General features: G+C 40.6%; 1 protein-coding gene across 2 annotated transcripts in view; it reads left to right on the top strand.

Annotated features, from left to right (window-relative positions):
• adgrg2a (adhesion G protein-coupled receptor G2a) overlaps positions 1-5,895 on the top strand; it is a 34,877-nt gene extending 28,982 nt beyond the window's left edge. For both annotated transcript variants that reach the window (XM_078162719.1, XM_078162718.1), the window contains 9 exons: positions 153-192; positions 289-392; positions 1,443-1,567; positions 1,725-1,993; positions 2,076-2,175; positions 2,641-2,927; positions 3,032-3,133; positions 3,722-3,841; positions 4,803-5,895. In XM_078162719.1, the coding sequence (XP_078018845.1) occupies positions 153-192; positions 289-392; positions 1,443-1,567; positions 1,725-1,993; positions 2,076-2,175; positions 2,641-2,927; positions 3,032-3,133; positions 3,722-3,841; positions 4,803-4,891 (1,236 nt within the window). In that variant the 3' untranslated portion in view covers positions 4,892-5,895. The remainder of the gene's footprint in view (positions 1-152; positions 193-288; positions 393-1,442; positions 1,568-1,724; positions 1,994-2,075; positions 2,176-2,640; positions 2,928-3,031; positions 3,134-3,721; positions 3,842-4,802) is intronic.
• The last annotated feature ends 8,039 nt before the right edge of the window (positions 5,896-13,934 follow it).

Genomic DNA, 13,934 nt, shown 5'->3' with positions numbered 1-13,934 from the left:
ATTTTCTCATTAAAAAAAAAAAATCAAAGACCTTTTCAAAATAAACAGTCTCTTGTATATTAGCTTTAAATAAACTTAACTAAATGGTGAGAGTCAGTGTTGAAAGGTTGCTTATGTCATGATTTTTCTTTTAATTTGCTCTTGGTTCACAGGCAAATGCCACCTGTGCATTTTGGGACTTCACTCAGAATGGTGAGTAAATGCATGCCAAATTAAGTTGGTTAAAGTTGGTTAAGTTGCCACAGATATAGTATTAATATCCCTGTTTGTTGTGTCTCTCTCATTCAGGTGGTAACGGAGGCTGGAGCTCTGCCGGCTGCTTTGTTGTCAATGCCACACAAGAGGAAACAACCTGCAGCTGCAACCATCTCACATCCTTCGCAATTCTGCTGGTTTGTCTGCATTTTTGTGTATATGTGTGTGATATATTAACAATGATAATAGAAAAGTAAAGTACCTCAAATCCCAATTAAAATGTATATAGGTGATTAAATAAACAACTAAAATTACTGTGGGTGAAAGGTAAGTAATGTATTTTTCAATCTGGACCCTATTTACCATGTTTTTGTGTCTAAGTGACCAAGGGGAACAACAATTTTTGACATTAGTCCAGTATTGAAAGAGAGCACTGCGGCCATCAGCTGCTACAGGCTGCAATGTAACCACTCTGGGCATGACCCCATTGTCAATTCTTCGATTTCTTTTTCCATCTGAAAACATCATGAATAGTATCCCTACAGAAATAGAAATGTTTGTTACAGAGTAAGATCCTTTTTGTTTAACCAGAAACAGCCATGAAACTGCTATTACCAAACCCACCAGACTCCATTTAAATAAACAGTCATTTAATTATTGTTAAACACACTTCCTTCAGAGTTGACAGAAACAAAATAAAACTCACAAAACTCATCTTGGTATGTCTTGTCACTGTTCCAAAAATCACCAACTCTGGTTGGTTGAAATAAACCCCTTAATTCACCCAGTTAGATGTGAAAATATGCTGGCTCCATACACGCTAAAATTGTTTAATGGAGTCTGGTGGGTTTGGCGATAGCAATTTTGGGGCTGTTTCTGGTCACACAGAGAGGATCTTAGTCTTTAACAAAAAGGTCTATCTTTGTAGGAATCCTTTCCATAATGTTGTCAGACACTAATACTAACAATCTGAGCCTGTCAGTGGCAAAATCAAGCACTTTTAGTGAACATACAGTACAGTGAGGGTGCACAAATTCCCCTAGCGGTTATATTACAGCCTTTTTCGTTTCTGCTGCAGCCCTCTAGCTCAGGAGTTCACCTTTAAAATGGCAACAGAAATGATCTGGCTTTTTCTTTTGTTGAAGATGAGTCTTTCTACATGGTTACAGCAAGAAAAGATAAAGCTTACTGCTGCTGTATAATGTGTATTCACTTTAAAATGTGTGTGTGCCCTGTCCCTAACAAAGGATTTGTCCAGAGGGGGAATAATTGACCGTCAGCATGCGCAGATTCTCACATTCATCACCTACATCGGCTGTGGAATCTCTGCCATTTTCCTCGCTGTCACCTTACTGACATACCTGGCCTTTCCGTAAGAATCTGTTTTACCATGCCAAGGCTACTTCAATTTCAGCTTTATCCATAAACCTCATAACTAGGCTAATTAAGCTCACTTACGTATATCTGGTAAATAAATACAAACCCAACTTCTTTTCCCACCAGTGTTCTAACAAACTCTTTCTATGCAGAAAACTGCTGCGGGATATTCCTGCCAAGATCCTGGTTCAGCTCTGCGTGTCCCTCCTCTTCCTCAACTTGGTCTTCTTGCTGGACGGCTGGCTGGCGCTCTACCCAGCAGTCGGGCTGTGCATTAGCACCGCCTTCTTCCTGCACTACTTCCTGCTGACATCATTCACCTGGGCGGGGCTCGAGGCCCTGCACATGTACCTGAGCATTGTCCGGGTGTTCACTCCGTACCTCAGCAGATACATGCTCAAGTTCTCACTGGTGGGCTGGGGTGAGTAACACTGATGTCAAATGTTTATTATTAGACTTTTTTAAAAATTGGTTCTGCTGATTAACACGCTGCTCTATTGCAGGCATTCCTCTTATCATCGTGATCATTGTAATAGCAGTGGACAAAGACAACTATGGTGTGGTCACATATGGAAGATACACAGATGGCACTTCAGATGACTTGTAAGTTACACCTCAATCTTACAGCTGGAGACTTTTACATGCATATGAATGTCTGTTACAGTCAAGCCCATTGCTGCCAGGGATAGCTCTCTATATTGAACTTTTACCAAAGCTGTGGTGTCTGTGGTGACTGTCTGGCGCTGGTGCACCGGAATTGTAAAGTTAAAATATCCACTGTACAAAAAGCTCTATTCAGCTGCACACACAGAAACACGTGCATCATATGCAAAGTTAAAACCAGATGCTGTAACCACTTAGCAATCACCTGGGAATGCCATGAAAACACACAAAACACTACAGTACCCATTAATGCTAAAACAACCAGTGACAACCTGCCTGAGCACCAAGAAAAGTATCTTGCAGCACCTAGGAGATAGCAAGCATGATTTTTTCCTTTGAAAATAAACATAAATTTTGTTGTTGTTGTAAATAAACTTGTCTGTGTCTTTCTCTGTCTCCCCATAGCTGTTGGCTGCGCAATGATATCGCCTTCTATGTGGGTGTGGTGGCCTATTTTCTCCTGATTTTTGCTCTGTGCCTGGTGGTCTTCATCATCGTCATGGTCCAGCTGTCCCGGATCAAGAAGCAGAACCCCCAAAACCAGCCTCCAAACAGGAGTGTGATGACAGATCTACGCAGCATCGCCGGCCTCATCATCCTGCTAGGCCTCACCTGGGGGTTCGCCCTGTTCGCCTGGGGACCCCTCTACATACCTTTTGTTTACCTTTTCTCTATATTCAACTCTCTGCAAGGTGAGACTCTGCACTGTAAAAAACATGAAATTAAAACAACTGAGTTTATCCATCTTAGCCACACGGTCATGCGTAAATGTAACCCAAAAACATGTCCTCTATAGGATTCCTTGTCTTTGTTTTCCACTGTGCTGTGAAGGAGAACGTCCGCAGGCAGTGGAGAACTTATCTTTGCTGTGGGAAGCTGCGATTGGCTGAGAACTCAGGTGGGCACCTAAATATGTTCTTAATACCTCTGATGACTTGACAGGGTGGATTCAGGCAGGAACTTTCAGACTTTGATGGGGGACAGACTTGAGACAAGATACTACGTGAGGTGAAGGGCACAAGTTCATGCTAATTGCTCAAAGTTGTGTAAAAAATTGCAGTCCTTCTCAGAGTCATAATCTTGGTCAGATTTGAACACACCGCATGATATCACTGCATGATACATATTTTTTAGCTTTTATATTCAATGTCCATTGTGATTTAACATCCATTGATTAATATTTGAAATTAGGAAAAAATACGCTCCTTTTACATACACAGTTTTGCGTACATTGTTGGGTACATTGCAATCAAAAAGGCTAACAGCTAATTCAGCATGATTTTTAATAGTCTCAATTTGCCAAAACGTAAACTATTATAGGCTAAAATAAAAGCGCGTCAAGTTAAAAGTAAAAGGAATGTTTTCATGTTGATATTTCTGGATATTAATATGAGAAAAAAGAGAAATCAAGCAAACTATTATTAATGAAAACATATATTTATATCAACAAACTGACATAAGCCCTGTCATTTACACTTTTCTGCAGAATGGAGTCGGACGGCCACCCAGAACAACAGGAATCTGTCGGTTACCACGGCAACCACCTCAGCACCCCACTTCACCTCCCGAAGTGCCTCTGTCATCAGCGATGCCACCAATAGTAGTGGTATGTTCAGAGGTTGCAATTTGCAGTGTCTGACCTGAAAGTTTATACACTTTCATACTATTTAGAATTATAGTAAAGGAAAAGTTCACCCACCAAATTATAGTCGGTATATCGATTACTCACCCTGTGTTTTTCTCGCATGCCTCTGGTGAGTGAAGAATCCAAAAATTGAGTAAAGTCTTGATGAACTGAAGTAAAGGTGGGCCATGTTTAACCACATAACTATATCAAAACATCATTTACAGACTATCACGCAACTTGTGAAGTGTAATCCAAGTCTCATTTATCCAGTCGTATGCTCAGTACTTCCTAAACAGACATCCCTTTCCAATGGAGAACTAAACATAAAGTGACTCTTTACTATGCTCTCTTCAAAGCCAGAGTCCATTGACAAAAACAGTAATTTTACCTCACTGAAAACAGGAGCTGCTGGTCTACCTCTGCCCCAATCAGTTAGTTTGCTTGTGTTCTTGTGTGACTTTGATGAATCCAAATTAACCTTATAAAACACCAAAGTCACACAATAACACAAACTAACTACAGATTGACACAGCAGTAGACCAGCAGCTCCTGTGTTCAGGGAGGTAAAATTACTGTTTTTGTCAGTGGAGTTTGGCGTTGAAGAGAGCATAGATAAGTTTCACTTTTAGATCAGTTCTCTGTCAGAAAGGGCTGTCTGTTTGGGAAGTACTGAGCATATGACTAGAGACATGAGACTTGGATTATACCGCAAGACTGGTGTGAGAGTTAGTTAACAGATGTTTCATATAGCTTGCCTATGATTTCAATTCATCAAGATCTTTTTTCCGTTAATAGACTGTCATCTTCCATGGAGGCGTGCAAGAAGAACAAAGTTTTCTTTAAAATTCAGTATAGCACAGGCTGAGTAAATGATATACAAATGTTCATTTTGGAGGTAAAGTATTCCTTTAAAATCTAATAATGTATTGTTCCCCCACAGGTTCTGTGTTTGTGGACAGCGGAATATCTGACGGCTCCAACAGCGACACTGTCCTCAACGATATTCACAGACAAAATCTGTCACTGTAAGGCGAGGCCTGACAGCTGTGTCAAGCATCTACTTGTGATTACAATAATTATGTGCTCTGAGAGAGCGACGGGGACACGGCCAGAGATTAGTGATCTCCTGTGGCTCGAGTAAACAAAAAAGGTAATCACAGGAGTGGATGCTCACAGAAACCCTCAGTGTTAGACAAGATGAAGGTTTTGCAGGTGTAATTAAGGGCAGAAGGCGTGAGACTGAAGTACCTTCAGCGAGGATGATTATTGCTTGAATGCAACAAGTGTGACTTGATGCCTTTTCTGCATTAACAGTAGAATATATCAGCACAGAAATAATGTAACAGACTTGTTAGCAGCGGGAGGTGTACAGGTGTATTTCTGACTGAAAAACTGAATTATTTCACTGTTACAGTTGTGACTCAGTGTTTGCACAGCTTGTTTCAAAGCTCTTAGTTATTACTGTAAACCTCAGATATGATGGTAACATTACTTTCACTCTGCAAGAAGAATTATGATGTTAAAGATACAAAACTGCATTTAATTAGTGGACATGCTGTCAACGTAGAGATTATTGTTAAACTATTGTGCTTTCTTTTGATAAAATTCTTTTAAATACAAATGTAAATAGGAAAAATGAAGATATTTCCAGTGTGTTTAAAATGCTCCACTGACTGCTGCCTCTGTATATTCACGAGAGAGTCCAATTCCCAATGCACTCTGGGAGGGATTCTATACTTTAGTGGAGACAAGGTGGATTGAAGGAAAAAGTGCAGACGCCAAAAACATGGAATTAATTTATTAGAAAATGATTATAAATACATCTGTCCGAGCATTTTTAGGGTAAGACATTGTTGTTTTTGCTACAGTACAGTGTTGATGTTAGACCAGAGATTCTTCATGTATTAGAGATTATTTTATTAAGCATTAAAGACATGAAGTATGGTAATGCAGTGTTCTGGAGCATGATCATGCCCTTGTGCGAGAACATGAAAACACCATTATAGAGGAGATAATAATATTTCTACTCATTACCTTTCCAGTTTGTCTTCTCTGAGTTTCACATCTACATGACATCTCTATATCTTGAAATGAAAACTCTTCAACAGAAACCCACCAATTATGGTCCCTGCAGACTCCCTTCTCATCACCGCATTGTGTAACCTTCAGCGGAGCGTCTCACGCCCACCCAGCGCCGGTTCAATCACAGCCCGTGAAGGCCAGCCCCCGAGGCTGGCAGCAGTTAGCTATTAAAAGTTTTACATTAGTTCAAATCTCGGAGCAGCGCGACCTCTAACGTGAACCAAATAAGTGAGCACGCTGTGTGAATAATGGAGAGGCAGAGAGGTCAGGCACATTTGAGAATTCTGCAACTATTTGAATTATTCTTGAAATATCCGACTATTGTTGTTAACCCTTAGGTCTTATGCTGTTTTTAATAGCTCAAAAATATATTGAATATTGTTTAATCAGCTTGATACTTCAAAACATTTCCTGACTTTATGGGAATAGCAAAACATACTGTACGTCTTTGTTAGAGTTGTTCAACCTTGGCCATATAGCACATAAAACCTGAAATATTTTCTTGTTATGATGAGAGAATTTTTATTTTGTTACCCACATCCAATGTACAAGTTGAATTTGTGGCGAAAGGTTTATCACTTCAGCTTCAACACTATTTATTACTGCAACAACATGTTGGTTTTAATGAGGTCAGAAGACCAAAAATAATAACAATAATGATATTATTTGGAGAGCCGGCCCAGTGGTGTGGTGGTTGGCACTGTCACCTCACAGCAACAGGGGTCCTGGTTTGATCCTGGGTGTGGGAGCCCTTCTGTGCAGAGTTTGCATGTTCTCCCCGTGTCAGCATGGGTTTTCGCTGGGTACTCCGGCTTCTTCCCACAGTCCAAAGACATGCAGGTTAATTGGTGACTCTAAATTGTCCATAGGTGTGAATGTGAGTGTGAATGGTTGTCTGTCTCTACATGTCAGCCCTGTGATAGTCTGGCCACCTGTCAGGTTAGCATTATTGTGCCCTAACTTAGGTGGAAAATGTTTGAATCTACTTTCATTATTCACAATAGTTTAATGCACCACCTTGCCAGAAGACTAAGGTCCCGTTTATACAACAACGCTTTCAACTGAAAACGGTAAACTTTAGTTGTGTTTTGGCTGATCATTTACACGACAGCAGCTTTTTGGGTGCCTGAAAATGCAACGTTTTGCAAACGGGTTCCAGAGTGCAATTTTTTGGAAACGGCACCATCTCCATTGTCTAATATTTTAAAACTGGTGGTTTGTGCAGATGACACAAATATTTTATGTTCGGGGGAAGATTTGCAGCAGCTATTATTGGTGGTCAAAAGTGAATTGCAAAACATAAAGTGTTGGTTTGATGTAAACAAATTATCGTTAAACCTGAACAAAACTAAGTTTATGATATTTGGAAATCGTCAAATTAAGCATTTGGAAATTGGTACATTTGGAAATTGAAAATGTTGAAATCGAAAGAGTTTACGAAATTAAGTTTCTTGGTGTTTTAATTGATCATAGGCTCTGCTGGAAACCTCACATCAAATATTAGTGCTCCAAAGTATCCAGAAGCATTGGAATACTGGGTAAAATTAAACATGTTTTAGATCTGAAATCACTTCAAATTCTGTACTATGCACTTATTGATCCATATCTGTCCTACTGTGTTGAGGTATGGGGAAATGCATACAAAAGCTCTTTACAAAAGATTTGCACTTTACAAAAAAGAGTCATAAGGATGGTTCATCATGCTGGGTACCTTGATCATACTAATCCTTTGTTTTTAAAATCAGGTATTTTAAAATTCAGGGACCTAGTTAAATTCAAAACTGTTGAAATTTTGTTTAAAGCCTGTAATAAATTGTTACCAAGCAACATACAAATGATGTTCATGGTCAGAGAGGGAAAATATAATTTAAGAGGGAATCACAATTTTAAACATCCTACCATCCATTCAACTCAAAAGTATGTGCATCTCTGTCTGTGGTGTAAAACTGTGGAATAAACTAGATGAGGACACAAAAATGTGCATTAACTTAAAACAATTTAAACACAACTACAAACAATCACTCTTGGTCAGCTATAAAGAACTGGACTGCTAATTTTGTACTTTATACTTTTTTAGAAAGGATTTTATTTAGCCTTGTATGTTTATAAGCAGGGCTCTATTTCATATTAAAGATTAAATGTTTTAAATTTTTAAGATTCTACAGATTTATCAATTATGTATGTGCTTATATGACAATGTAGGGGGGGGGGGGGGCTGAACATGATAAGCTCTGCTTCCTTCAGCCCCTTCTCGAACTTGCACATTATCACAGTGTGCCCTTTTTTTTTAATCACATTTACTGCCTGTTTTTATGCTTGTGCTTGTTTGAGACAAATAAAAAATCAAATCAAATCAAATCAAATCAAATCCATTGTCATGTAAACTTGCAATGTGCAGTTCCTCTGAAAACTTAGACTTTTCACACATGTGCATTACGGTTCCAGTCACTAGGCATGCGCAAGATAGTCGACCATCACAGCAACAATGGCGGACTCCCGAGCTCTGCTTGTGCTGCTCACCCTATTGAATTTTTCAACGCTCCCCCATCATAGCGTAGATTTACTGTAGTAACTCCACCTTGTCGTCCGTCCAGACAAACATTTGTGCGGTTGCCAATTTGTTTGTTTATACATCGCCGCTCTGTAGAAGGAAGCGTAAGCGTCACACCGCCAACTACTGGCCTGGCATGTATACTGCAGCGTTTTTGGTCATTTTTGCGGATCCGTGTGCACGGCGATTGTTATCAAAACGTTGTCATCTAAATGCGGAACTTTTTTCAAAACGAAAATGAGAAACTATTCTGTTTTCAGTGGATCGCTTTCCTGTAAACATGGCCTAAGTGACCCAAATCAAACGCCCCCACAATGTCATGTGACCAGCAGGTGCAGGCAGGGTGTGGCTAATATGCTAAATGCTAACATGCTGGTGCTGCATCCTCCAGAGGCCGTATTCATTAACATTCTAAGAGTACTTTCAGAGAGCTCCTAACTCAGCCTAAAATTTTTTTAGTAAGGAGTGCTACCCTAGGAGCGATTTAGGAAAGTTCTCAGAGCAACTCTGAGCAAGAAAGGACAGAAACTTTTACCTTAGTGAGGAGGTCACAGACACGCCCTTTTGTGAGCCTGCAGGGTGTGTACACCCAGTGGAAATGAAATGAACTGCTGACTGTGAAAGTGTTGTCATTGTTAGTGTGATCACTCTGCTTGAGACAGACTCAACTCATCACTGCTGCACTGTTGGGTTTTTACAGTTTTTCAAATATCTTAGTATTATAATCATTTTATTTCTGGTGTTATAGCGTTAAGCGGACTGTGTGTGTATCCCTAATGACATCACCCACACATATTATCCCTACACAGTCTAATCTATAGTATTTCATTTACTCACTGTCATCCAGCGTTTGGAAAATATTTCATGAACCTCTTTGTGTTTCCACCATTTTCTCCTCTGCTTGAGAAACTCTGAAGCCTCTTAGAAGTCCTCCTCTCTACTCCTGACAAATGTTTCACCTTAGGACCTCTTTTAAGGTCTAAGATGCTCCGTGAATAACTCTTATCTTTACAAGGACCTAGTCTTAACTTTAAGAGGTAATTCTAAAAAAAAAATTTCACAATGCTAAGAACTTTCTCCGAATTTCGTCACTCTCTTGTACTGCTTGTACTCTTGCACTGCAACTTTTTGTACTAGGAAACTTTGTGAATACAGCTCCAAGTGTTCACTGAGGAACTTTTACCTTCACTGAGGTGTGTGAGGACGTTCTGCTGCTTGTGGAAACTTTGAGGAGCGCAGTGGAAATGAAAGGCTGAGTAGACTGGTTATACTGCACCACTGGTTACACAGGGACAAAGAGGCTAAATGGACTGGTTATAATATGCTTTGAGAGGCTGAGCCTGGAGCACATGGTTCAGACAGTAAAAACACACTCAAGTTCAGTAAGACACACTCATTGTGATGGTTGTTAGACAACTGGCATTGTGTGTGTGCACGTGCCAAACATTGTGCAAACACTGTGTAGTCCTTGGTTTAACGTTTGTGGCTGCTTCACTGTGGAGTTTTTGTTTTAAACCTTGTAGCTAACATATGGCAACTGTATACCATTAGTTAGGACAGTCAGTTCTACCTGTAACTGTCATACATAGGCCTACAACGTTAGGCATAATGGTCAGTGCAACCATCATGGCGTGGAGGGGCATCTTTGCCCGGGTCTAGGGTTGCCACTGATTTTTCATCTATATTGTCTGCTTTGGTGATGTTTTACTCTGCAGTTGATTCTATAAGCAATGTCCATAGCTCTTTTCTGTAATGTCAGCCATCTTACTATCTTACTATATAATGATGAAAATTCTGTGTGTGTGTGTGTGTGTGTGTGTGTGTGTGTGTGTGTCTGTTCCACGTTTTTCTCCTCACTGACTGGTCAATCCATGTGAAATTTGGCACAGTGGTAGAGGGTCATGGGAGGATGCGAATGAAGCAATATTACATCAATTGGCCAAAGGGGGGCGCTATAGCAACCGATTGAAATTGCAAACTTTGAATAGATAGATACATGTATAGATAGATATTGTTTATTGTCCTTTCGGAAATTTTTCTTGTGTCTGTGGCCGTCAGAAAAACAGAAAAAGATACATAAAACATTACAATGAAGACACCACAACACAAACACTTGACACTGCAGACAAAACCCTCAGACAATTCATAACATTGGGTATTACAGTAAAGACAATTTAAACATCCATCAAACGATACAACAAACGAAACAACCAAAGTGCCCACATAGCATCACCCAGGTTCACCCATTCTATTTAACAGAGTTATGCTAAAAGGTATAAAGGACCTCTGGGCACGGGAAGTCTTAAGAGGCGGCACTCTGTACCTCCGTCCTGATGGTAATAATTCATACTCGCCATGCAGAGGATGTAATACATCAGCGAGGATTGCCCGTCCCTTTCCCGCTACCCGGGACTCACAAAGCTCTGTCATGCTGCGCAGCTACTGACCCGCAATCTTGCTGGACATGTGGTCAATCTTATTAAGTTTGTTCTTATTGACTGAAAGTGAAGAAAACCAGGCAATAAAACAAAAAGTCAAAATGCTCTCTAGAAAGGAGCGATAGAACAGAAGCATAATATGTTTGTCAACACCAAACTGTCTAAGCTTCCGCATAAAGTATAGTCGTTGCAGTCCATTTGTGTTTGAGTTCCACGTCAGTTTGTTATCAATGACCGTGCCCAAATATTTATAGTCGTTTACAGTTTCAATACAATCACTGTCAATAGCTAAAAGTTGGTGTGTTCTTTTATCCACCCTAAAATCAAAAATCATTTCCTTTGTTTTCTTGGTGTTCAGCTGAAGAAAACTTGCACGACGCCAGTTAACAAACTCTTCCACACAATCACGATATTTAATTTCATCCTCCGTTATCAAACCAACGATAACTGTATCGTCGGCAAATTTTACATTAAAAACGTCGGATGAATTGGCTTGACATTCATTAGTATAAAGAGTAAACAGCACAGGAGAGATGACGCTCCCCTGAGGAGCTCCTGTGTTGGTCCTAATAGGGGAGGACACTGCGTTGTTCACTCTCATGCACTGCGATCTGTCAGTGAGAAAAGACTCAACCCATTTAATAATATTGCTGTTAACCTCTAGCTGAGACAGTCTGTCCATTAAAATATGCGGCCTAATCGTATTGAACGCGGACGAGAAGTCCATGAACATCGCACGGACATATCGTTTTGATTGATCAAGATGACAGTAAATTTTATGTAACACAAAGCGGAGCGTCATCTGTGCCTCTCCCCTGGTATATGCAAATTGCAATGGATCGAGTCTACTTTGCACGTCACTGAGCAAGTGATTTAAAACAATTCTCTCCAGACATTTAACAACAACAGAGGTTAAGGCTACTGGACGATAATCATTTAAAGTTTGTGGTTTAGATATTTTCGGAACAGGCACTATTAGTGAGGATTTCCAGGCGCTAGGGACACAGTGCATCTCCAGTGAGATTTTATACAGATAACTATACACAAAACTAAGTTCCTCCCGACACTCCTTCAGTACCTTTCCAGTTAACCTGTCAGGACCTGCTGCTTTTTTTCGGATTAATCCTCTTGAAGGTTTGACTAGTCTGGGGCCGTTAGTGGCCGTTTTGGTAAGGAACCGGAACCAGGGCGAGTGAGACGGGATCCGGAATTCGATGGATGCGCCTTTCCGTCAAAATAAAAGCACTAAGCTAATAAAAATGCGGTGAAACTTTTTAATTTAAAGAACATAATTTACAAGAAAAGCCCCAAGCCATTAAGTTAATTGATTTTCTTACACCCCTCATCATCCCAAATCGATGGTGCGCCAGAATTTAAAGTTTTACTTTGGTGAATTTGGTGAATTCCGGATCCGCTCTTTAGACCGGAACCAGAATCCAGACAAAATTCAGTGATGCAAGGCTAAGGTTTGACAGATTTCTTCTGTTGTAATAATAACTTCTTGGCCAGGTTCGAGATGTTGCCTCACCAGATTGCACTCGTTGTTAAAAATCTGATGTATGAAACCTGCCATAGAACCTGTTTAATTCATTTGCAAAAATCAGATCATCCCCATGACTGCCTATCAGTGATGTTCCCTTCTTTTCTTGTCCTATCATTATGTAAACTCCCTGCCTCGCCTGTCTTAAATTGTTCTCCCTTATCTTCCTTTCTATTTTCTGTTTGTAGTTATTTTTACACTTAATGACAATCTGCCTGATTTCTTTTTGCATGACTTTAACCTGTCTACTATCCCCCCGCTGAAAGGCTTGTTTCTTCTTCTTCAGTGCTACTTTTAACTCCCCATTTGTCCAGGGTTTATCATTTGGAAATATTTTAATACATTTAGTTGGTATTGTACTGTCCACACAAAAAAGTATATAATCTGTTACCACCATATTGACTTTATCCAAATTAGTGTTATTGTCAATGAAAGTGTCCCATGTTGTACAGTCAAAGCATCCCCTCAGGCAGTCCACTGAGTCATTATTCCATATCTGGATAGTTCTCAGTTCAGGCTTGCTGGTTTTAAGTCGCTGTTTGTAGAGGGGGACCAAGTGTACAGCATTGTGGTCTGAGTCTCCTAATGGTGGTTTCAGATACCCCCTGTATGCCTCCTTTATATTACCGAAACATAGGTCAAGTGTCCACTCTCCTCTCGTAGGACAATGGATGTACTGATGAAAGTGGGGCAGAACATGTTTTATAGTGCAGCTGTTGAAGTCCCCCAGTATGAGTTTGGGAGCGTCAGGAGCAGTATTCTCCAACCTGCACATAGTGTCATATATGGTGTCTGCAGCAACTCTGGCATTCGCTCTCGGATGAATATAGACCAGTGTGACAAATATCTGTCCAAATTCCCTAGGGAGATAATGTGGTCTGAATGATAGGGACAGAAGCTCAATGTCCTCAGAGCAGTCGGACTCCCTAAGTGTATAGTTTTTGCACCATCTTTCATTCACATAAATGCATACACCTCCACCCACTTTTTCCCCGTCACCTGTGGATCACGATCAGTTCTTACGGGATCACCAAAGCCTGCGACCCGAAGTGATGCATCATCAATGGTATCTTTGAGCCATGTCTCTGTAAAACAGAGCAGACAGCTGTCCCTGTACTCGGTGAGATACCTCACAGCCGACTGGAGCTCCAGTAGTTGCTTGGGGACGCACACCTCCACGCCGGTCTCTTCACCTTCTCACCGTCGGCGTACTCGCTCCTCTCCTGAGCGCCCTCTGCAATTCCAGGGTGATATTATTACAGCCATCGTGCTGCCTCAGCTGCCAAAGTTGTTCCCGGCTGTACCGTAGGATGCCGGCTTGATCTGCTGTAGAAGTTATTAAAGCTCCTGTGGGAGCTGGGAGCAGCAGGTGGAAAACAAAAGCCAGCCAAAAAATATGCGGTATCAAGACCATCTTTGATGCCTTCGCTGTATTCCAATCACAGGATTATTCCAATGGGC

This window comes from Epinephelus lanceolatus, chromosome 20 (assembly GCF_041903045.1).
Source record: "Epinephelus lanceolatus isolate andai-2023 chromosome 20, ASM4190304v1, whole genome shotgun sequence".
In the NCBI taxonomy this organism is placed as follows: Eukaryota; Metazoa; Chordata; class Actinopteri; order Perciformes; family Serranidae; genus Epinephelus; species Epinephelus lanceolatus.
The sequence above is the reverse complement of the archived record's forward strand: the minus strand, read 5'-3'. Positions and strand labels throughout refer to the sequence as shown.